The 23,035-nt window shown below is 46.1% G+C and overlaps 1 protein-coding gene across 2 annotated transcripts in view; it reads left to right on the top strand.

Moving 5' to 3' along the window:
- MRRF (mitochondrial ribosome recycling factor) overlaps nucleotides 1-14,133 on the top strand; it is a 59,811-nt gene extending 45,678 nt beyond the window's left edge. For both annotated transcript variants that reach the window (XM_005895075.2, XM_070379044.1), the window contains 2 exons: nucleotides 942-1,101; nucleotides 8,805-14,133. In XM_005895075.2, coding sequence (XP_005895137.1) covers nucleotides 942-1,101; nucleotides 8,805-8,882 — 238 coding nt within the window. In that variant the 3' untranslated portion in view covers nucleotides 8,883-14,133. The remainder of the gene's footprint in view (nucleotides 1-941; nucleotides 1,102-8,804) is intronic.
- Nucleotides 14,134-23,035: the final 8,902 nt, after the last annotated feature.

Genomic DNA, 23,035 nt, shown 5'->3' with positions numbered 1-23,035 from the left:
CATAGCATACTTGGTACAACCAGCACGCTGGTCCTCACAGGTAGTAGTGTGCACACGACCAAGAAACCACGGCAGGACAAACGTGTTGGCCTTTGTGATGATTAAGTGTAAAACAGGAATAATAACTGCTTCATACAGTTGTGAGGGTCAGCTTACAAAAAGTTCTAGAGTGCCTGTCCCAGGGATTTATAATAGGCCTTCAGTGTGCTCACTGTTGTTATTATGATAAGGATATTAATAGTTAAAATAACTGACATTTATTAAGCATTTTTAATATGCCAGACACTCTCATGGGTACTTTATGGAAGTTAAATGGTACAGTATTCTCATGTGTTGTGTCTGGGTCAGTGCTAAAGGGATTCACAAGTAATTTGTCATGATAATAGTTAAGATTCTGAAGGTTACTATTTATTTGTTTTGGATGATTTAGAGGTATAGAGATGGTGCTGTTTCTGTAGCATCTCATTCATTGGCATTGCTTTCTTTAGTTGGAGAGAAAGGGGTGGAATTACAGCTAATAGTTGCTTTCTTTTAAAATGTGCCAGGGTCAGTGCTAAACAAGTGACACAGACCATCCCATAATCTTCACACCACCCCTTTAAGTCAGGTACTGACAATCCCATTATACAGATGGGAACTCTGAGGAAGGGAAGTCAGTTATGCATCCAGTAAGAGGCATGGCGAGGATTTAACTTCAGGGCTGCCTAGACTCTCTGGCTTATAATTTTAAGCAGCACACTTACTGTCCTCAGTTATCTCATCAGGAACCTTCCTTGACCCTGAACATCCTCCTGGGTGTGTGTCAGGAATTTGAAGATCTTCCACTGACGGAGAGTACAGTTATAAACTGCTGAGCTAGTGCATAAAGTGATGTTGAATTCTTGGCAGGCAGTGCATACATGGGATGATTTTATTGAACTGTTTTTTTTGTCTTTTATCAGAGTAACCCGGGAGCACAGAGAAATGCTGGTGAAGCTGGCTAAACAGAACACGAACAAGGCCAAAGACTCTTTACGGAAGGTTCGTACCAACGCAATAAATAAGGTGAAGAAATCAAAGGACAAGGCCTCCGAGGACACCATTAGGCTCATAGAGAAACAGGTACCGTTGCCAACGATGTCATGTTTACGTATCTGACCCAGAAAATCATTGTTCACATCTGAAGTGAAGAAAATGAGAACAGAGTACCCCCAGTTCTTTCACTGACATGATTGCCATTGGCTGAGTCTGTCTTGGGCCTGGCCCTGCGCTGGACCCTGGGAATACAGAGGAGGGGAGGAAGCTACTGACCATACTGTGTTCTAGGCTCTAACCTGAGCATTTTACGACACTTAATTCATCCTCATCACTGCAAAGTGAGGTGGGTGGGTGGTGAGGAAACTGAGGTTCACAGGAGGGAGGTAACTTGCCCAAGGTCACGCTGCTGGTAAATGGTAGCCACAGGATCCAAACCCAGCAGACTGATCTCAGAGAGCCTCTCCTCTGAGAGCTCTCCTGTCTGTGCTTGGTTGTCTGGGTGCTGAGAGGTGAGGACCTGGCCCTGTTTTTAGTGTGTTGAGTAAGCGCACTTGAACAAGTCTTAAAGGAGCAACTGGAGTGAAACAGAGGCAAGGGGGAATGGTTAACAGCATGTACAAAGGTGTGGTGATGGAAAGGAGCACTGTTCAATGAGATAACTGTGACTTCGACCCAGGATGACACAGAAGGGCAGAGATGACAGTGGCCAGTTCATTGCAGGTCTCCTATACCAGGTTGAGGAGTTTGAACTTTAACATGTCCAGAGGTTCCCATGTTGGCTCTGCATCTTTATTGGTCATTGTGGCCACACTGATGCTGCATAGCATACTACCTCGAAATTCAGTGATGTATATTTCAAGCATTTTCTTATTCCTGTCCCTGTGGGTCAGCTGGGAGGTAGCTGTTCTAAGCTGAGCTCAATGTGGCTCAGCCACTGGGACTTCCCAGGTGGCGCTAGTGGTAAAGAACCTGCCTGCCAATGCAGGAGATGCAAGAGATGCAGTTTCGATCCCTGGGTTGGGGAGATCTCCTGGAGAAGGAAATAGCAACACACTCCAGTATTCTTGCCTGGAGAATCCCATGAACAGCTGGCAAGCTATAGTCCGTAGCATTGCACAGAGTCGGACACAACTGAAGTGAGTTAGCATGCACCTTCTCAGATCTTGGATGGGGCTCAAATTGGCTCACATCTCTCTCAGTCTTCTGGAGTCAACAGGCTTCACAGGGCATCTTTTCATGGCAACAGCAGATGGCAAGAGCATAAGCCACTCAAGTACATTTTAAGCACCCGCTCTTTTCACATCCCACTGGCCAAGCAAACCTTACGTGCCAAGCCCAGTATCACTGTGGAGGGAAAGTATATATGTTCATGGAGGTCTAGGGGTGGGGGCGAATACTTGTTGAGCAATAATCTAATCTGTCACGGCATTAGAGTCACTTGAGGAGCTAACAAAAATATGGTTATATGGGGACCCTGCTCCCAGAGATTCAGTCAGTGAGTCAGGGGTGGGGCCTAGGGTTCTGCATTTTAAAATGCTCCCCAGGTGATTCTGATGCAGTGACTCCCTTGAATGATTATATTTTCAGACAGCAGAGTTTCACACTTGTGTTTGAAGATTGACTATGGTGGCTGGGTGGAAACCAGATTGTAAGAGGCATAACTGAAATTGGGAGGCTGCTGCAGGAATCCAGCCAGGAAATGATGATGGCCTGAACTTGTGTGGTACCCATGTAATTAAGACAGATAGATTAAAAAAAAAGACAGAAAGATGATTTACCAGTATTGGGGAGACAGTATGTTTAGCTTATAAACATTATAAGGGGCTTTTCCAAAGCCTCCATCATCCACGATAAAAGCATTATGTTACGAAGATTGAACAGGAGTGTGGGCAGGATAGGGCATAAAGAGGGAAGATGGGGAGGCCAGAAGAGTCGTTAGGGGGTCATGAGGACCCCCTAAATTGACTATTCCTTCCTCTTAGACTAACAGAATGCTAGTCATAGAGCAGGCCCAACAGTTACTCAGGGAAGAATTTTAGATGAATGTCTGGGCGTCCTACCTTTTCTGATTCAGTAGGTCTGCATAGGAATGTGTATTTTTGAAAGGCTCCCCAGACAAGGAAAAACAGAAAAGGTAGTGACCGGAAGCATGGCAGTGCACCCCTGTAATGGCACCGGGGTTAGAAAGAGGTTGTTCTACACTTGATGTCATGTGACCCTGGGCAAGTGACTTGACTTCTTGGAGTCTGTTTCTTCTGTGAAAAGGGCTTTGGAATTCCTGCTGTGAAGGGATACCCTGGGGATGCTAGAAGCACCGTGAGAGTGTCTGACTCTGAGCCCCTCAGGGCTCCCTTCATGCCCTCTCTGTGGCCTCCTCTTTCCTTGCATTAGCTCAGAGACTCGTAAACTGGCCTGGCCTTTGCTGGGCACTCACCAGGCCTTGTAAGAGTCCAGCTGGGCCAGCTCCTTGTCCACCTCCCAGGGGGTTTCATCGCTCTAGCAGACACTTGGCCTTTCCGTTGCTTTCCGGTGGTGAGCCTGTAACCTCTGACGCCCTTCAGGTACTCTCTCAGCAAGTCTGGGCCTCTGCCTCAGGGACCAGAGCCCATGCTCCTTGGAAAAGGAAGAACAATCAGATGACCGGCATTTATTTTTTTTTAATGTTTTCTTTACTTGTGCTTAAAAAAAATTATTCAAGTAATGTTAATTTATAACACTGTATGTTCCATGTATACATTATTCTACAACATTCTTTTTCAACTTCTGTATACCCTACAGTGTGTTCATCAGCAGAAGTTTAGTTTCCATCCATCACCATGCACATTGACCCCTCCTTTAACCCTTTTGCACTCCCCTCACATGTTTGGTGTAGGCCTTCAGGGTGATCTCTGTAAACATATGGAATATTACAAGAAAAAAGGTCATGCTATATATAGTATTACATGATACATCCAGGGCAATAATCTTTATTATTTAAGATATTATCACTTAAATATTAGCTCTTACCATTGTTGTTAATAACTTTAATTACTGTCGTATGGTTAAAAGTTTGGGTAAGAAAATATTCAGGAGACAGCCATGTGCACACTTCATTTTGTTCATTTTTCCCCAGTCGAAGGCATCAATCTGGAGTTTTAGGTGTGCTTTTTTATTGTTGTTATTTATTAATTTTTTAAAATAAGCAAGACAGGAACTGATTGCTGCTTTATCAAAAAGATTTTAAAAATGTATTTTTAAATTTTGTTTCTGATTATCAAAGCAGTGTAGTAGGCTCCTTGTAGAAAATGTAGAGAATTCAGAAGACTTTAAAAATGGGGAAAATTCACCCTATAGTCTTGGATTTGGGGATGTTTCTCCTTTTCCCCCTTTTTTAACTACTTAGTTAAAAAAAATATTTGGTAGTTTACTTAATAACATATCCTTTATTTGTTATATTTATTTTTCAGTTTTTTGACCATGTTGGGCAACATGTGATATCTTAGGTCCCTGACCAGGGATCACACCCACGCCCCCTGCATTGGCAGTGTGGAGTCGTAACCTCTGGACTGCCAGGGAAACTTGGAAACTTAACTACATAGCTTTTAACGTGATCAAACAACTTTCTATCCAGTTTTTTATTTTCTGTTTAGCATTAAGATTATTAGCATTTTCTTCTTCTTCTTAAAAAACTCTTTGTAAACAGCCACACTCTGATGGTTGCAAAATAGTCCCTCTTGTGGTTATACCGTAATTCACTTTCATAAGCCCTCTTTTTGGACATTTAGTTTGTTTAAACTTTTTTGTTATTATAAATAAGGTTGCAGTGAATGTTTTTATACATAGATCTTTGTTGAGTTGGCTTCCCTGGGATAGAGTCTCATGTGTGGAATTATAGCACAAAGAAAATGCATATTTTTAAGGTTCTCAGTTTGTACTGTCTAAATCACTTGCAGGGTGTTTAGAAAATGTGTATTTTAAAAATTCTTGGCCTTTTCTAATCCTTGACATTTGAACCTAACATTTTTGATGTGAACTTAAAAGTGTTGCTTACCTTGGAAGTATTGCTTTTATTTCCACATTCCACAGAAAAGATTTATTCTTTCTATAAATCCATAAACCTTGCTAGAGGATAATATACCTATACATTTCTGATTTATCGACTTAGGGATTTATCCAAAATAAGTTATCAAGAATCTTATCTACAGAGTTGTCCGTTGATATATTATGTAGAAAAGAAAACTGGGGAGAATTCCGTGGTGGTCCAGTGGTTAGGGCTCCATGCTTCCCCCACAGGGGACACAGGTTCGATCCCTAGTCAGGGAGCTAAGATCACACATGCCGTGTGGTGCAGCTGGAAAAACAACAACAACAACCTGAAAACTGTCAAAATTTCTGATAGTAGTAAAATAGCTTGTTTTAGATCCATTCACTGGACTTTATATATAGACATAAAAACACTTACAGCCACAGTTAATTTTTTATTACAAGTTTTACGTATGTGAACAGGTTGGCAGCTTATTTACTTCAGAATATTAATGGTCACTTGGATTATGAACAATTGTAATTTTATTCTTTGTGAAATTTCTTTTTTAAAACCTTTTCCAAAATTTTTTTGAGGTCAGATTTTTAAAAAAGCGTTTCATCTTTGGTATACAGGAATAAAAGGGTTCAGTGGTATGTTCTCTCCACGCAGTCATGTCTCACCCCTACCTCTTCCCCACAGCCTTCCCAGCCCCCAGCCCTGGCCAGCTCTGTTGAACAAGGACCAAGGTCTTCCCCCTCGGGACTCTTGACATCTGCCAGCCTGCTGTCCCACCTTTGCTTCAGTTTGCTACAAGTGGGTCTGCTGAACAAAAAAGCACTTGGCAGAAACCACCAGTAAATTTAGCCAAGGTCCTTTCACTGCTCCCTTTTTCTGGGAAACAGAGCCGTTCTGAAGTGAAGCTGGGTGCTATTGGGGCTGAAGGGCTCCTAGCAGACTGTGCGGGCGGGCAGGCAGGCAGGCTGGGCTGAGTGAGGCACTGCCCGGGAGACACCCCCCACGGCGCTGTGGGTGTTCCGAGCTGTGCTACCCAGGTCTGCCCCACGGTGTACGCTGTGCTCTTACCACCCACCTTTTCTGTCTCTACCTTTCATTTTCTTGAACGTATAAGGAGCCAACATTGATGATGACGGTCATGACCATGACAGTGATGGCACTGATGATGTTATCATCTTTTTGAGGCAGCATATTGTAATGGAAAGAGCTCTTGCTGTGGAGACTGACTTGAATTCAAATCCTAGCTCTTTCACATCTCAGCTTTTAAGGTCAGCAAATGGCTTCACCTTTCTGAGCCTGTTTCTTCTTCTGTAAAGTGGGAACAGTAATGCCTGTCTCACAGGATTTGGCAAGAGGACCAAATGACACAGCATACTTAAAAGCAGCTAGTGTGCTGGCTGGTCTTCAGTAGCCATTTGTGTTATTTGTCCATCCTGCTCCTCTCCCAACCTTGTGACTTTGACTGTGGGACAGGGATGGATGGTTTTAATGAGTCTAGCACAGCCTCCTTTGAATGAAGAAGGGTTAGGCCAGGTGCTGTGAAGTAATGCGTATAAAGTTTTTAGCCCAGCGTTTGGCTCTTAGTAAATAGATGCTGCTGTTCGTATCCTTGTTATTTTCATTAATTGATTAAATTAAAAAGAAGTCAGAAAGTGATAGTAAAAATCAGAGTAACACAAGCAACATTTGCATAGCAAATAACCAGTTTAAACACACTTGCATATTCATGATCTCATTTAACCCTCACAATTCCTTTCTGAGGGAGGGACTCACATCCACATTGAAGAGATGAGGAAACTGAGACTCAGGGTGGGGAAATGACTGGCACCCTGTCGCCCCACTGAGAGCTGAAGCCAGAACCGTGTTACCAGCTGGCTCCTCCAGGTGCCCTTCCTCCCCTCAGTCCCAGCCTCTGTCCTCAGACACCATCTTTCCAGAGGAGGCTTGCAGCCCTCGTTCCTGGCTGCCTCAGGCTACCAGCACACGGGTGCTGGAGTGCTGCTGGGCACCACGCCACACCCCACACAAGGAGGCTGCTCAGGGTGGGGGCACAGGAAGCCTCTCAGGGGCTTGTGCCAGCTGAGCGAGGATTCCAGGCAGCCACTCTGAGCTGGTCCTGTTCGGAGTGCCCAGCAGCCCCAGCAGCTTTGCTCTCCCCTCTTCCAAAATGTGCAGCTGCTGCTATGGTAAGAGTCTGGCTGTCTCCCTGCCTGGGACCAATTGCTCCAAATCCTTTTTAGTTGCTGTCCTTTCCAGGGCATTTATTTCCCAGTTCCTGGCCAAGGCCTGTGGTCTGCAAATAAAGATGTCAAACAGCCGCTGTGCTGCTGAGCTCACAGAACTGGGTACCACACTGCCCCCTTCAAAGCTTCCTGCCTGAGGTCTCTTTTAGACATGGGACTGGAGGCTTGCAACACTTACTCAGTTGTATTGTTTCTTTTTTCGTTCTTAGAGGGAGTTTGTGTTTCCTACAGAAAATGTGGAGGATACAGAAAAGCACAGAAAACCAATAATTATTCATTTAGAAAATATTTCCTGAGCACTTGCTATGGACTAAGTTTTATGCTGAATGTGACAGATACCGACATGAATAATATATTTCCTGTCTTCCCATCACTAAAAGATAATCACTAGTAATATTTTGACACATTTTCTTCCAGTTTTTAAATATATTTGAGATCATTTCTTCTATGTATATACACATTTTGTATTCTTTTTTCTTGAATTCAAGGGTAACATGGGCATGTTTCCATGATGTTATAAATAATATCTTGAAACATTATTTCTTTTTCTCTGATTACAAAAGCAGTCCATGCTTGTTATAAAACAGACATGTCAGAACTGTATACTGGAATGTTATTTGTATTTATACCCTCTCCGTGAGAAGTAGACAGTCTTAACCCTTTTTAATGACTATATGTATTCAATTACATATACTATCATTTTAAGTTTTCTTATTTTTGATTATAAGCTTTGATAAATATCTTTGCATGTAGAACTTAAGGACATTTTCTCAGATTCTATTCATGTGATAATTTCCCAGTTGAGAGAGTTTGGGGTTAAAAATGATATGAACACTTGCATCAATTTGAATTCCTATCCATGATATGTGAGTTCATCCATTTCACCACAGCTCTGGTATTGACTATTATAATTAAAAACCGCAACATCAAATTTTGTTAACTGTGATAACTAAATTATATCTTGGTTTAATTTGCATTTCTTCAGTGTCTATTGAATTTTCCATGTTTGTTAACCAGATGTACTTCATCTTTTTTCAAGATTTTTTTTTCTGCTTGTTTATTGGGATCTTAATATTCTCCTTATCAATTGGTATGAGGGCCTTATATAGCAGAGTGTCTGAAGTGTAGGAAATTCTAGAGTTTCATTAAGGGACAGATTAGACTGACTTTTCTATACTGTTATAATTGTTAACTATTTGGGGGCTCTGCAGTCAGACTACCCAGGATTAAATTCTTGTCATTGCTACTTTACAGCTATGGATCCTGAACAAATGATTTTAACTGCCTCAGTTTCCTCATCTGTGAAATGGGAACATGACACTGTCTCATGGTGTCTATTTCTTCCTGTCCAGAGTCAGTAAGAGTATGTATACAAAGTTCTTAGTTCCGTGCCTGGCTGGGATGCAATTCACATGAGCTTTTGTCACCATTTTTATTTCCCAGATAACCTTCATAGTTCTAGAACATTTCTGCCCTTCCCCTTCTCATCCCCAGTTACCAGGTTGTCTCATTTTGTTTTTCTGCAGATCAGCCAAATGGCCGATGACACAGTGGCAGAGCTGGACAGGCATCTGGCCGTGAAAACCAAAGAGCTTCTTGGATGAAAACCCACCAGGGGCGGCAGTGCTCCAGAGCCCAGTTCCTAGTGGATCCCATGGGTGGCAAATCGGCACTTCTCTATTCCACCCATACGGAAAGTTGTCACCTTGCAGCTGTCAGTCCTAGTGACCGACAGCCTTCCAGGGGGACACTGTCTGCTCTCTTCCTCCTGTCCCCTGGCCACCGTATCTGCTCTGGGCCTTCTGACATGGGTGGTCCTCAGAGACGCTCTTGCTGACAGAAGGCCTGCACTTGGCCATTTGTCTTGACCATGACGTCACCAAGCTGTCAGGATCCTTGACAGCCTTGCGCTGTCTGCTCCTCCTCTCGGGAGCCTTCTTTTCAGACAGTTAGTCAGGCCCTGTCCCCACTTTTGCATTCTGCTTGGGCCAGTGAGCCTTCACCCATGTTGGATACCTTTGCTAGAGGCCCATTTTCACCAAACAGTAAAACCTAAATAAATTGGAAAGAATAACAAGCACAAAGGAAACGATGGGCTCAGTCTGGATTCATGATCTCCGAGGACCAGTGTGTAAAGCATCTGGAACAGTGCTTTTGCTCTTTCCCCTTACCACCCTCCCACTCCTTGCCTGGCCAGTCCTGCTCACCTTTGGGTCTCAGCTTGGAGAGCATGTCCTTTCCCCCTGCCCCAACCTAGGGTGCCTGTTATTGGCTCTCCTAGCCCTGTCCACTGCTTTTATATGAACCTCAGTTATTCTTTTTGATAATTAGTCTGTTTATTTTTAGTTTCCTTAGAAGTCGGCATAATGGAACATAGTAGTCTGGAACCACTATGGAACATAGTCTGGAACATAGTAGGCATTCAGTGTGTTATGAATGAATGGCAGATAGTAGCTGCTCAACAAATGCCAGCTTCCTTTCCTCTCTTTGTACTCTGAACACGGTTCTTCTCTCATTTTTCACTCTTGCCTCTGTCCTCAGCATTTACTCGGCAATGAGGTCTCTGTCCCCAGGGCCTGCCTGTTACTGATGGACAAGTTGTTTATTGTGACGCATCTTTAGGTACTAGGTTAAGTTACGTTCTCCCCCCAGTAATTCTTTTCCCTTTGTTTGTTCATTCATTCATTCATTCATTCATAATCTAGCCGTCATGTGTTAGATTCATAACAATTCTAGGTAATCTTTTTAATCCTCACAGTAAACTCACAAGATGTAGATTATCTCCATTTTGCAAGTAGGAGAACTAAGACATGACAATATTAGATAACTTGCCCAAAGTGTTAAAGGGTTTCATTATCCATCGTCAGCCTCATTTTACAGAGAGCTCACAGAGGTTCGGTTTCTTGCCTGGGATTACACAGCTATCAACGGACAGACCTGGGCATCGCAGTGAGGCCTGATCTCAATCCTCTGCTCTGCCCACTGCATCCTGATGCCTTCACAAGCGGCGGAGCGCCCTCTGTGTGCCAGGCACTGTGCTCCATGCTGGGACTACAAAGATGGGGGAGACATGGCCCCTGTCTTTGAGAGGTGCATGGTCACTGGATTGTGTTGCTGTCTATGGTCTCTTGGCCAGAAAGTAGAAGGTCTCTTCCAGTTCTGCCAGATGTCTGCCTTTAGAACGGAACCCTCTCTGGCGGCAGCAGGGCCTGGCTACATTTCTTCCAAGCAGCATCCACGTTCTCTCTGCTGTTTGTTTCCCCTCAGACTCTGTCCCCTGCAAGAGGTAATAAAGGTTGCCCTTCTCCCTCTGCTTGTACCGGCAGAGCACGCTGCACAACAGCCAGTGGGATTCAAGGTCAGAATTAGGTCAAAGATGAAAGAAGGGACCACAGTCTCCAGCCCCGCTTACCTGTCCTCAGTCCAACCACATTCACCAGCCCTAAGTAGCCATCACACGGTCAGAAATCAGCCAGGGGGAAGGACAGGGGAAGAAATAGCTATCAAGGGAAATATTTTTTTGGGGGTAAGCCACATGGCAGGGGCTTTGCAACAGTCTTTTGTGAGTGGCCGAAATCCCCCACTCACTACAAATGTGCTGCTCAGAGATGCAGGATTTTTTAATAAACAGAGGAAATGATAAATTATGTTGTAACTCCACTCCAAAGGCATTTGGTTCTTAACAGCCAAATCCTCTGTAGTCTTTAAATAAACAAAAACTTATTTGGTGAACAGACGGGGGGGAAAATGAAAGATTTTCTGTACTTGGGTTCCACATGTCAACAATTTCTCTCCTGTGTGTATGTTGGCCAAAGCCGTATATCATGATAAATGAATAAAGGAAAACCTCGAGCCCAGGGCAGTCAGACGGCTCAGCAAATGGCTTTCAGCTGATTGCTCTATTTCGGTTGACATTTATCAAAGGGTTTCTCTGCTACTCTGCATGTCAGTCCTGCCGTGGTGGCAGGGACGAGGGGGAAACTACCTGTTTGGATGTGCTGAGGAGCGAGTGATGCTGAAGCAATTCATCCTCCCTTCTCAAGTCTCTCTCTCACAAAGGAAAACCGGGTATGGAAATTCTTACACTTGCCAGGAAAACTAACAACGTCTTCTGTTCAGTTCAACGGCTTTCAAAGTCCCATGAAAAATACAGGCCAAAGGGAATTTGGGAACTTTTTTATCTGTTTATTGTTTCTTCTTTCTTGTGTGTGTGTGTGTGTGTGTGTGTGTGTGTTGGAAATTACAGAAGAAACTGGAAGGTAAAAAGTTAAAAAGAAACATCTCTTACAAATCCTGAATTGCATACTCCCCTTTAACAATTAGATGTATGTACTTCCAGACCTTTCCCTATGTGTGTGTAGTTTTTTGAAAAACAGGGATGTGCACCATTCTGTTTCTATTTTGAAACTTGACTTTTTTTTTTAACTCAACATATGGCCCTCTAGCCATGTGTGAACACATAGAAAAAAAATTCATCCTTTTTCATTGCCTTACAGTATTCCATAATAAGGATGTAGTATAACTTATTATCACTCCCATGGTATTTTAAAAAAATAATTTCAACTGCATTGGAAGATGGTTCTATTTATTTATTTATTTTGAGAACAAAGAAACCCTCATCTAAGTTGATCTTTTTTTGAGGTCCTAGTCAGCCTCAGACTACCATTTATTAAGTCCCTACTGTAAACCAGGTACCATGCTGAACACTTTGCATGTGTTATTACATTTAAATGTCTGAACAGTCCTAGTTGTTGTAGGTAATACTCCTATCTGTGTTTATGTATTAGAAAACCAAGGTTCAGAAAGGGTACACAAAGCTATTAAGTTCTGGAGTAAAGTTTGAGACCCAGATCTAACTTTTAAGTGGGGCCCCTGATCAGTACTCTTCAGTTTGTAAGCATTCATTAAGTACTGACTCAGAATGCCCCCAGCAGTTTCTGGGCCCTGAGGGTGATATGAGGGAAGCAGAGAGCTCATTTTATAAAATGATTAGAAAACTCTTTCTAGCAAAGGGCTGCATGCAGAACAGTCCAGTGGCTGGCACATAGACAACGCTGAAGAAATGGTAGCTCTTATGGAGACAGTTAAGATTGCATGTTTATTCCTCCTCTAGAACCTATTGGAGAATCAGGGAGCGAGTGGAAAGACCATCCAGAAGTGAATACTGATAATAACCTCAATAATAGTATTGACAGCATCAGTAACTAATATTTGGCTTGGTGCTTTGTAGTTTTCAAAGTTCTATCAATACATCCTTTATCCCATTGGAACCACTGGGTGAAGCTTTGCAAGTTCTTTTGGTCTAATAAGGGTCAGTTTTCATTATGTGTGTAAACCGGTACATTCTCTATTTTGAGGGGTACAAGTTTTGAAATGAACACTATACACGGAGAGAGATATATATACCCACATGGAGATATCTCCATGTGGGTATATATGGAAAATATATTTCGTAGATTACATTGTTTACATTTTCTGTGTTTTGCTTGTTTTTGGCCCTTGGCTGAGAGTTGGACTGCAGGTGGTGTGTTTCAGCCTCCTGTTACTAGCATTTCTGCTTCTGCACTTGCTGTAATTTCTGCTCTGTGAAAGCGCTGGTGTGTTGTTTGCTGCAGAGATAGCCTGAGTCACACCTTCTTCGTCTCATTCAATGTCAGGAGTCTGAATTCTGTCTTGTCATAGATCAAGATCGCAGCCCTTGCTTTCTTTCTGTTTACATTTGCTTGGTGTATCTTTCCCGTCCGTTTAGGCTTTTCGAATCAATGTTCTAGGTTGTATGTCTTTTATAGAGTTAGATTTTGTCCTATGAACCCTTCTAAAAACTCCTTTTAAGATTTTGTCTTTATTTTTCATCGTAGTAGAGTTCATGTTGCATAAAATTTGCCAACCATTCTCAAGTATAGAGTTAGGAGTGTTGCCCTACACATGGTTGTGCAACCGGTTTCCAAAACTCTTCACCTTGTAGAGCTGAAACTCAGCCCCTTAAACCACTCCCATCCCTCCCTCTCCCAGCCCCTGGCTGCCACCATTTACTTTCTATCTCTGAATTTAACTGCTCTAAGTACCTCATATAGATGGAATCACACAGCATTTGTCTTGTTGTGACTAGCTTATTTCACTTAGCATAATGTAGCGTGTGTCAGAATAGCTTTCCTTTTTAATGCTGAAAAATGTTCTATTGTCTGTATGTATGAGACTCCTTTCAATAGATGACTTAAACTCATTTATATTTATTGATAATACTGTTAGGTTTAGGAGAACCCACTTACTTTTTTTTTCTTTCTGTGCAGTGTTAACAAAAGCTAGTTTGGTGTTGAAACCCTTAGCGTTAGATGGAAAAGGGTTGCTTCTGCAGAGAGGAAGTTACTGTTTGTTGAATGAACAAGTGAGTGATGATCCTTGTCTCTTCTCTTCCTCTCTTCTGGTCTCTGCTTTAATCCTCCCTGTGCTGTTAGGTCAGATCAACCTGAAACATAGCCTTTGTCCTTTCCTTCTTCTGTCCCCGAACCTTCAGTGGCTCCTCATTGGCTGCTGAATTATGGTCAAACTCTTCCCCCTGGCATCCAGTAACTTCTGCAGTCTCTCTCTTTAGCTATGACACACCACCCACAGCTACCCCGCTAAGGCAGCCAGTGTTTATGCTGTGTGGAATGATAGCTTTTCTGAAATTTTGTGCTGCTTTCTTCTACCTCCATGTCTTTTCTTGGGCTATTTTCTTTGCCTGATGTGTGCTCCTTTAAATTCCTGCCCCACCCAGTAGGCAGAATTTCTGTCTAGCCTTCAAAAGCCATGGTCCCATGTACTCCCTTACACTAACCTATTCATTTCTTTAAAAAAATTTTGTTTTTAAATTCATTTGGCTGCCTCGAGTCTTAACTTGGGTTGTACAGAATCTTTTGTTGCAGCATGTGAGCTTAGCTGCTCAGTGGCATGTGAGATCTTAGTTCCCTGACCAGGGATTGAACCCTGCTTTGGAAGGCAGATTTTTTTTTTTAATTTATTTACTTTAAATTGAAGGATAATTGCTTTACAATATTGGTTTCATTTCTGCCATACATCAATAGCAAGGCAGATTCTTAACCCCTGGACCATCAGACAAGTCCCAAAGCCATGTATTTATCTACCTGTTCCTCCTCACTCCTAGCCCTACATGTGCGGAAGTAGCATCTCCACTTGAATGTTCCTCGTGCACCTGGATTGCTCTTGCCCCCCATGCCTGCTCCCCTCCTGCATTTCCTCTCAGAATGGCACCACCTCCACTCAGGTGCCAAGCCAGGACACCGGGAGCCACCTGAGCTCCACCTCCCTCACCCCGTTCATCCAGTCATAAGTCCTGTCATTTCTGATTCTGCTTTCCTTTCTGGGTGCACTTTGAGGGGTACAAACCCAGGAACAGATGTGGCACGTGTCCCGGACTGGCCTTGCTGGGATCTCTGGCCTTGCCTCGGAGACATAGCAATACTGCCATTAGGTGAGCCCTGGGTAATTAATCCCCTTGAAAGGAAGCCCTGTGCTTTTTAACCTTTGGCCCCCTGACTAATGTAGGCCTGGGCGCAGAGCAGGTGTCCAGTTGTAACAGACCTGCCAGGACTTGAATACACATGAAGTCCCTTTGCATCGTAACCCAGAGTTTCTCTAATCACTCTCACCTGCTTGCTCAGATCTCCAGCCTCATCCACGGAGTCAGCCTTGGAAGTTTCTGGATATCTCCTAGCAGCTTCCTCCCCAGTGTCCATGGTCACTGGTACCCACCACACTCCTCTCCCACCCAGGCCCCCTTGATGGCACCCATTACCAGGAATGCCACTTGGAGGGTGGGGGGTGCTCCTGTATTCCTACTGGAATGTCAGCTTCCATGATAAGAGTGCTGGATCCTGGACTTGGGGTGCCTGAGCATGTTGGGTGGGGAAGAAAAGAGGGAAAGGTTTCTTCCCTAATCCCAGGCTGCCCTTGGCCTCCTGAACTCCAAAGTGGCCTCCCTGGGGGTGTGTGTGTGTGTGTGTGTGTGTGTGTGCTTAGTCACTCAGTCGTGTCCGACTCTTTGCGACCCTGTGGACTATAGCCTGTCAGGCTCCTCTGTCCATGGAATTCTCCAGGCAAGAGTCCTGGAGTGGGTTGCTATGCTCTCCTCCAGGGGATCTTCCCAATCTGGGGATCGAACCCAGGTCTCCTGCATTGAAAGCAGATTCTGTACCATCTGAGCCACCAGGGAAGCCAAGCCCCCAAAAGGCTGCAGCACAGTGGCTCCTCCAAAGGCTGACTCCTGCCCCGGATGTGGTCTCTCAACTGCCCCCAGCGGCCAGGCACACGTGGTTTCTCTCCCTTCCAGGCTCCAGCCTCAGCTAAAGTCAGCCCCTCTTGGCTGACAAGGAAAACAACAAATCCTGGGTTTTTGCTGTGTATCAGGTAACTCTACAAACTATTATTTTGCTCATTTTAAGAAAGGAAACAAGCACAGAGAGGTGAAATTATTTGTTCAAAGAGGCAGACCAGAGGAAGACTTAGAACACGGGGAGTCTGGCGTCTGACCCCTAGCTGCTGCTGCTGCTGCTAAGTCGTTTCAGTCGTGTCCAACTCTGTGCGACCCCATAAACGGCAGCCCACCAGGCTCCCCCATCCCTGGGATTCTCCAGGCAAGAACACTGGAGTGGGTTGCCGTTTCCTTCTCCAATGCATGAAGGTAAAAAGAGAAAGTGAAGTCGCTCAGTCATGTCTGACTCTTAGCGACCCCATGGACTGCAGCCCACCAGGCTCCTCCGCCCATGGGATTTTCCAGGCAAGTGTACTGGAGTGGGGTGCCATTGCGTTCTCCGCTGACCCCTAGCTAGGCTGCCTCAATACATTATTTTTTTAAATCAATCAATTAATTTGGTTGTGTCAGATCTCAGTTGCAGCACATGGTATCTCTGTTGCAGCACGAGGGCTTCTCTAGTTTCGGTAGGTTCAGTAGTCGCGGCACTCGGGCTCAGTTCCCCCACCCACGTCATGTGGGATGTTCGTTCCTTGACCCGGGATTGAACTCAACCACTGGACTGCCAGGGAAGTCCCGCAGTACGTTATTTTAACTAAGAGACCAGAGGGGCTGGAAAGGCCTTGCAAGGTGCTGAAGTGGCCAGAGAGAACTCACAGGTCCTGTCCCAGTTTTGTCCTTTCCAAAGAAGGCCGTGGCAACCCACTCCAGTATTCTGGCCTGGAGAATTCCATGGACAGAGGAGCCTGGCAGGCTACAGTCCATAGGGTCACAAAGAGTAGGACATGACTGAGTGACTAACACGTGTCCTCAATAAAGGTTCCTCCACTTCCCCAGGAGTCCCAAGGAGAGGCTTAGACAGGATCAGTGCTTTTGAGTTTGAAACATGGTCGGAGAATGCCTGCTGCTCCCTGACATGTTGACCCATTTGGGGCAAAATAAAAGCAGTGTAGCAAACGTTCCCACAAAATTATTTAACTAAAAGACTCATCTGCATTCTTAACATCTTGCTCTTCCTACTTCTTTTATTGGTGTTAACATATTCTTTCTCTAATGGAACAATAAGAAGTTGGTGATTCTAAAAAAAAAAATCCTCCTTTAGAAAAATAAAAAGTCGGTCACCTTCTGTTGCTCCCCTCAGTTTTTTCTAACTGTACAGATGCTAGAATCCCAAAGTGGGAGCCGTAGGACCTCGCCTACTCTTAGAGCTGATGTCCCCAGGGCTGTCATCCCCATGAAGCCGGAGCTGTAACCAGGGAGAGAAGCGGAGGGGGCGGTTTGACCTGTGTGGGTGTCGGGGACCCGGTGGGTGAACAAGCAGTGATGGTGAGGCAGGGGTTGGAACAGGACAATAGTCAATCATCAGGGTTCAGAGTCCCTCGAGGGAGGAGGGAAGGGCAGGGAGAGGGGAGTCAGAGAGAGGAGAGAGGGAGACAGAGACAGAAAGAGAGAGAGAGAGATGCATGCAGGGCCGGAGGGAGGGAGGCAGACTCAGAGAGACAAAGAGATACAAGCGTGCACACATGTACAAGCGCAGGGGATCAGCAGGTAGAAGCAGGAGACGGTCCCAGAGAGAGCAGCTGATGGTGGCAGCGAGACAGTGAACAGGCATTCCAAAAGAGGAGAGACCCAAACACGGAGCTGCTGCTGCTGCTGCTGCTGCTAAGTCGCTTCAGTCGTGTCCGACTCTGCGACCCCATAGATGGAAGCCCACCAGGCTCCCCCGTCCTTGGGATTCTCCAGGCAAAAGTACTGGAGTGGGTTGCCATTTCCTTCTCCAATGCTAGAGAAATACAAAGAAAGAAAGCGACAGAAATCCGGGGAGAGAAACAGAGACGGTTTAAAAAAAAAGAAAAAAATGGAAAGAGACAAATACCTAGATGGAGGCTGAGTGAGGCAGACAGAGAGGAGAGTGAGCCGGCGGGCAGCCTTGCGGGTGGGGGCCCTGGTCTGCAGCACAGGGTGTGGGTGAAGGAAGAGGCCGCAGCGGCCCGGGCCAGGGCTGCGGGGACAGATAAGCTCGCCTGCCAAAGGAAAGCAGGGGAAGGAAAGACGTTTACAAATCCCCCGGGGGGGAGAAAGCCAGGGAGGCTGCCCCTGCCCTGGAGAACAATGGGTACTTGACTTCAGTGGGTCATTAATGAGACAATTAATGGAAAGAGTAACAGAGGCCTCCCCAGGGAGGACTTGGAGAGTGGATAAGTGGAATTATTGTGGGGCCAGTGCGGGTGGTTCCAAGGGAGCGGGGGCGGTGGGGGGGGGGCTGTCCCCACAGTCCCAGATGTCCAGCATGCCAACTGCAGATTCTTGGCATGGGGCCTCCCCCAGCCCCCTACCACCCTATATGCCCTGTGCTCCCCCACCCTGGACCCCTTCCAGCCCTCAGATGGAGCCCCAGCCTCTCTATCCCCATGTTTTTGATGCTGTTGCTCTCTCTACCTCAAATGTTACCCCTTGATTATCTGCATCCATGGAAACCCTAACCCATTCCAGGGATAAATAAATGTGGTGCATCCATCCAGGGCAGCGAGTCAGGGCCATATGTTTCCATAAGCGTTGGGCCCCCTTGGCATATAATAGGCAGTGGAGAAAGCAAACAGAGTCATATGAACAGTGTGACACCATTCGTGTAAGTTAGAATGACTTGAACACAAAGCATTTCTTTTTAAAATTATGCTTGTCTTTATTTTGCATTATAAAATTGTATTTGTAAAGAGAGGGTTGTGGAGGAAGACTTCCTAAATTCATAACAGTAGATTGCTACTTGGCGGGGGCGGGGATAGGGGGGTGGCTTAAAGGGCACCTAACCGTCATCTTCCATGTAGAAATACAGCTGAAAACTTGACACTATGGTAACTTGGGGTTGTAAAAATAGAAGTGGTTGTTACCTTTTCTGCTTTTTTTTTCTTTCTGTACTTAAAAAGTTTTTTGTTTTTGTTTTTTTTTTGAGACAGAGACATCCTAGTTACTCTCCAGATCCAGCTCAGGGCTCCAGGAACCCACCCCCCAATCAGATGGTGTCTCCCCGCCCCTCTCCCCATGCCGAGCTCTCAGGGCTCTCAGTGCTGTCCCTCTTGTGTTTCCCTTTGTGACTGCGTTTCCCGTGGACACTCTCCCACATGGGACTTGCACGAAACCTGGGGTATATGTGAGACTGAACCTCACCCTCCTTCACATCACTGAAGGAGGCAACCCACCAAGCTCTGTCCACATCTCAGATCCAACGCATGATCAGTGTGGGGGGGTGGGAGGTGGGTCCTGAAAGTCAAAGCACGGCTTCCAGAATGGGGATCTAGGGAGGGGAGCAGCTGCCATTCAGAAATACTCAGAGGATCTCCCTCGCAGTCCAGTGGTTAGGACTCTGTGCGTCCACTGCAGGGAGCACAGGTTCGATCCCTGGTCGGGAGACTAGGATTCTACATACAGTGTGGGGTGGCTTATATATATATATTCAGGAAAGAGAGGTGAACTTGTTTACCGTGACCAGAAAATCACCCGACCATCATCAACTGGTTGTTAGTGGTGACACTGCTAACAAAGCCACAAGCTAGAGTTACAACAGAGTCCCCACTCCCATGCCCCCACTGATGCTGAAGGCATGTGGCTCCTTCGACCCAAATCTACCCACTAAACTTCCCCCTAGTTCCAGCCAGTGAATCTCAGAATTGCTGGTACAATGGAGCTGTTGTAGAGCTGGCAGGAAGGCCGCCAGTCCTGGCCCACCCATCTGGGCAGATGTGATTCCATCCATCACAGCGGTGCCATTCACTGAGTGACTCCTCTATGCCAAGCTATATTAGCTAATTTAATTCTCACAATAGCCCTTGTTTTACAGGGGAGGCCTCCGGAAGGCTGACTTGCTCACGGTCGCAGGATGGCTGTGCTGGGACTCCAGTCTCAGGTCTGGGTGTTGGGGATGCAGAGGTCTCCTTACTTCCAGGCAGCTCCCTCGTTGTACAAAAGGGGGAAACCGGATACTGAGGCTGGGAGGGGGAAGAACTCATCCATTAACAGCATAACAAGTGAGTGCCAGAGCTGGGATTTGACCCCAGAATTCCTGACCACTTACCCATCCCCTAGCCCCAGATTGCCCATGGCAGTCTACCATTTAGCAGGATTTTTCATCCACTGGGGCTTGGCCATGTCATTATGTCTTCAGGGGACATAAAACTATAGGGTCTCGGGAGCAGGGAGGGGCCTTGGAGACCAACTTGCTTGGTTCCCTCTTTGTAGTGACCAGGAATTTAAGGCCTAAATTAGGCAAGTGACTCATGACCCACAGAGTCCTGTGGGTTCTCAGAATCTTTTGACCCCGAACTTCAGAGTTCATTTTAATAATAGTTAACTTGGTAGCCAAACCTGGAGCAGACTGGAAACAATAAATTAGAATGTGGAATTTGTTGTCCACACAGAGATATCTGTTAAATGTGGAATACATGAATGAATGGACTTCCCTTGTGGCACTAGTGGTAAAGACCCCATCTGTCAATGTAGGAGACATAAGGGACGTGGGTTCAATCCCTGGGCCAGGAAGATCCCCTGGAGAAGGGCATGGCAACCCACTCCAGTATTCTTGCTGGAGAATCCCTTGGACAGAGGAGCCTGGCGGGCTACAGTCCATATGGTTTCAAAGAGTTGGACACGACTGACATGACTTAGCATGCATGCACGTACATGAATGAATGAATGGATGGATGGATGGATGAATGGATGGATGGATAGATGGATAGATGGATGGATGGATGGATGGATGACCACCAGGCTGATTTCTGCCTCCCACCAGGTTTCCCTTCCTGTGGAACTTCCCTGGTGGTCCAATGGTTAAAAATCTGCCTTGCCATTCAGAGGATGTGGGTTCAATCCTTGAAGGGGAAACTAAGATCCCACAGGCTGAGGACCAGCTAAGCCCACACACCACAATGAAAGATCCCGCGTGAAGCATAGAGATTGTCCGTGCTGCAGTGAAGACCCAACGCAACCAAGTAAATAAATACTTTTTTAAAACCAGATTAATCATCTTAATCATCCAGCCTTTGCCATTGTGGCTAAGTTCAAGAGCCCTGAAGCTCCCCATTGCCTGGATAACTGAATCACCTCCTTCGTTCTTTCATTACGGCGGAGGCCCCTCTGACCCGTTGTCCATGTGGTGAACCCTTCAAAACGCAAATCATACGGCTCCTCTTCACAGCTCCCTACTGCCTCCAGGGAAAAGGCCCAGATTCTCACCCCCAGATCTTAACTGCAAGGTTTAACTTGGACTGTCTGTCTAACCCCATCTCCCAGCAGGCTCTCCTTGGCTCTGGCTCCAGCCACCTCTGGCTGTGACTTCTGTTAGGTGCCCACACGCGCCTGTCACATCAGAGACATGCCATTCCCCCTGCCTGGGAGCACTCCAGATCCTACCTTGCCTGGCTAAGTCCTATACATCCTTTAGGTCTCAACCTCATGTCCCCGCTTCCAGGCAGCCTTCCCCGACCTCCCCAGATGGGCTTCGTACCCTCCGTTGGCTGTTCCTCACAGCCAGCAGTCTGTCCCTAGGACTGTACCATCCCATTTGATTATACATAGCATCCTCAGTGCTTGTTTTCTGCCCAGACATGAGCTCCAAGCGGGCAGTCTTATTCACCAATACAGGCTTAGTGCCAGAACAAAGCCTGACACATGCTGTAAGTGCCAGTAATTGTAAGTGCCAAATACTCAGTAAGTATTTGCTGAATGATTGAATAAATAGATTTGGCTCCTTGTTGAAACTGATTTATTCATGTGACAAATATTTATTGAGCAGCTACTACGTGTCAGGCATGGTTCTCACCCACACCCTCACAGTGGTGAACAAACAAGCACAAAGTCCCTGCCCTCATGGAGCTTTCAGTCAACTTGAGAAAGCGAAAAGTTAGAGAGATAAAGAAGTAACAGAAGGCCAGGTAGAGCTAAGTGCTATGAAAGAAAACAAAGCAGGGATAAAGGAAGTGCCCTGTGTGTTTAGGTTTGGTGAGGGGGTTGCCAGTTTCCAAGGGGTAGTCAGGGAATGCTGCCTGGAGGAGGAGACATTTCAGTGCCAAACACAGAGCCTCTGCCTTCCTTGGGCGGGCTGGGCCCTAGGTGTGTCCAGGCATGACAGTCCCAGATTCCCAAACCCTCCCTGCCTCCCAGGGTGGGAGCAAAAGGAACCCAGAAGAGGCCTTTGGCCAAGCCTTGAGGTGGATGCGGAAGCCTGGAGCTGCTCTTCACAACAGCGATGATTGGGCTCCTTCTGCGAGGCGGGAGGCGGCGATTGCTTTGTGCACCGAGGACTTGGCTGATTGTGGCCGGGCGATTGGCACCCACAGACCACGGCCGCCAGGGTTTACCGCGCACCCCCAGCCCCACGGCGGGCCGTGCGCAACGCGCCAGCCCAATCTCGCCTCCTATATTCAGAGTTGATTAGACGCTATTTCTGCCTGGATTTTCAGAAGGCTCAAGAGCTTTTTTAATCACTACAGTGGCTCATTACGGTTTTGCAGTGACACTCATGTCCTTCAGTTCTCTTCTCAGATTAGATTCTATAGTCAGATGAATATTGGATGATTTCATTACATACAAATGCAATCAACAGTTTTGCATAAATTTCTTCTCTTTTCTTGAGTTTCAATTGACCCCAGCACCCATGGTGGCAGGCACGATCCACATGCAAATGAGCTGGGTTTGCAGCCGCGGAGAGGGGCCCCGGAGGAGGCGGGCACTCGCACCAGTCCGGGAGGGAGCCAGGGTTGGGGGGGGGCTCAGGTTCCGGAGATGGGCCTGGGAGGAGGGGGCATGCCCAGGTCTAGGAGGCGCACCCCCTTCAGATGATGTTCTTGCAGGTAAGCTGAGGCACAGGGATGCTCAGAGCCTGACAGAGAATGGAATGTGGAGTTTCAGGCCAGGCAGCTGGGCGGGGAGGGGCCCACTCAGTATGTCTGGTGGCTACTTGACAACTGGTGTGGACCTGTTACAATATGTTTTTTTTTTACAACTAGCAGGACCTTAACAGTGCATTCCTGGTAAACGTTAGCTCTGACCCAAGGAAGGCTGCTGTTGCTATTGTTATTATTAATAGCATTATTATCACAGTCATCATGTCATTTCTCCTGGAGGGCTCCAGCTACGGCCGTGTGGACCAGCAACAGAAGTCTATAAAAGGCAGACAGGAAAGCTGGGAGCCTGGGGCAGTGGCCCTTGCAGCACTTTCTTGATGTCTCTCTTTTTTTGGCTGGGGGGCAGGGTAGTCTCAGAACGAGGCCTTGGAAAGCCCCCAGTCTCTCCTGT

This window comes from Bos mutus, chromosome 11 (genome assembly GCF_027580195.1).
Source record: "Bos mutus isolate GX-2022 chromosome 11, NWIPB_WYAK_1.1, whole genome shotgun sequence".
Lineage (NCBI taxonomy): Eukaryota > Metazoa > Chordata > Mammalia > Artiodactyla > Bovidae > Bos > Bos mutus.
The sequence above is the reverse complement of the archived record's forward strand: the minus strand, read 5'-3'. Positions and strand labels throughout refer to the sequence as shown.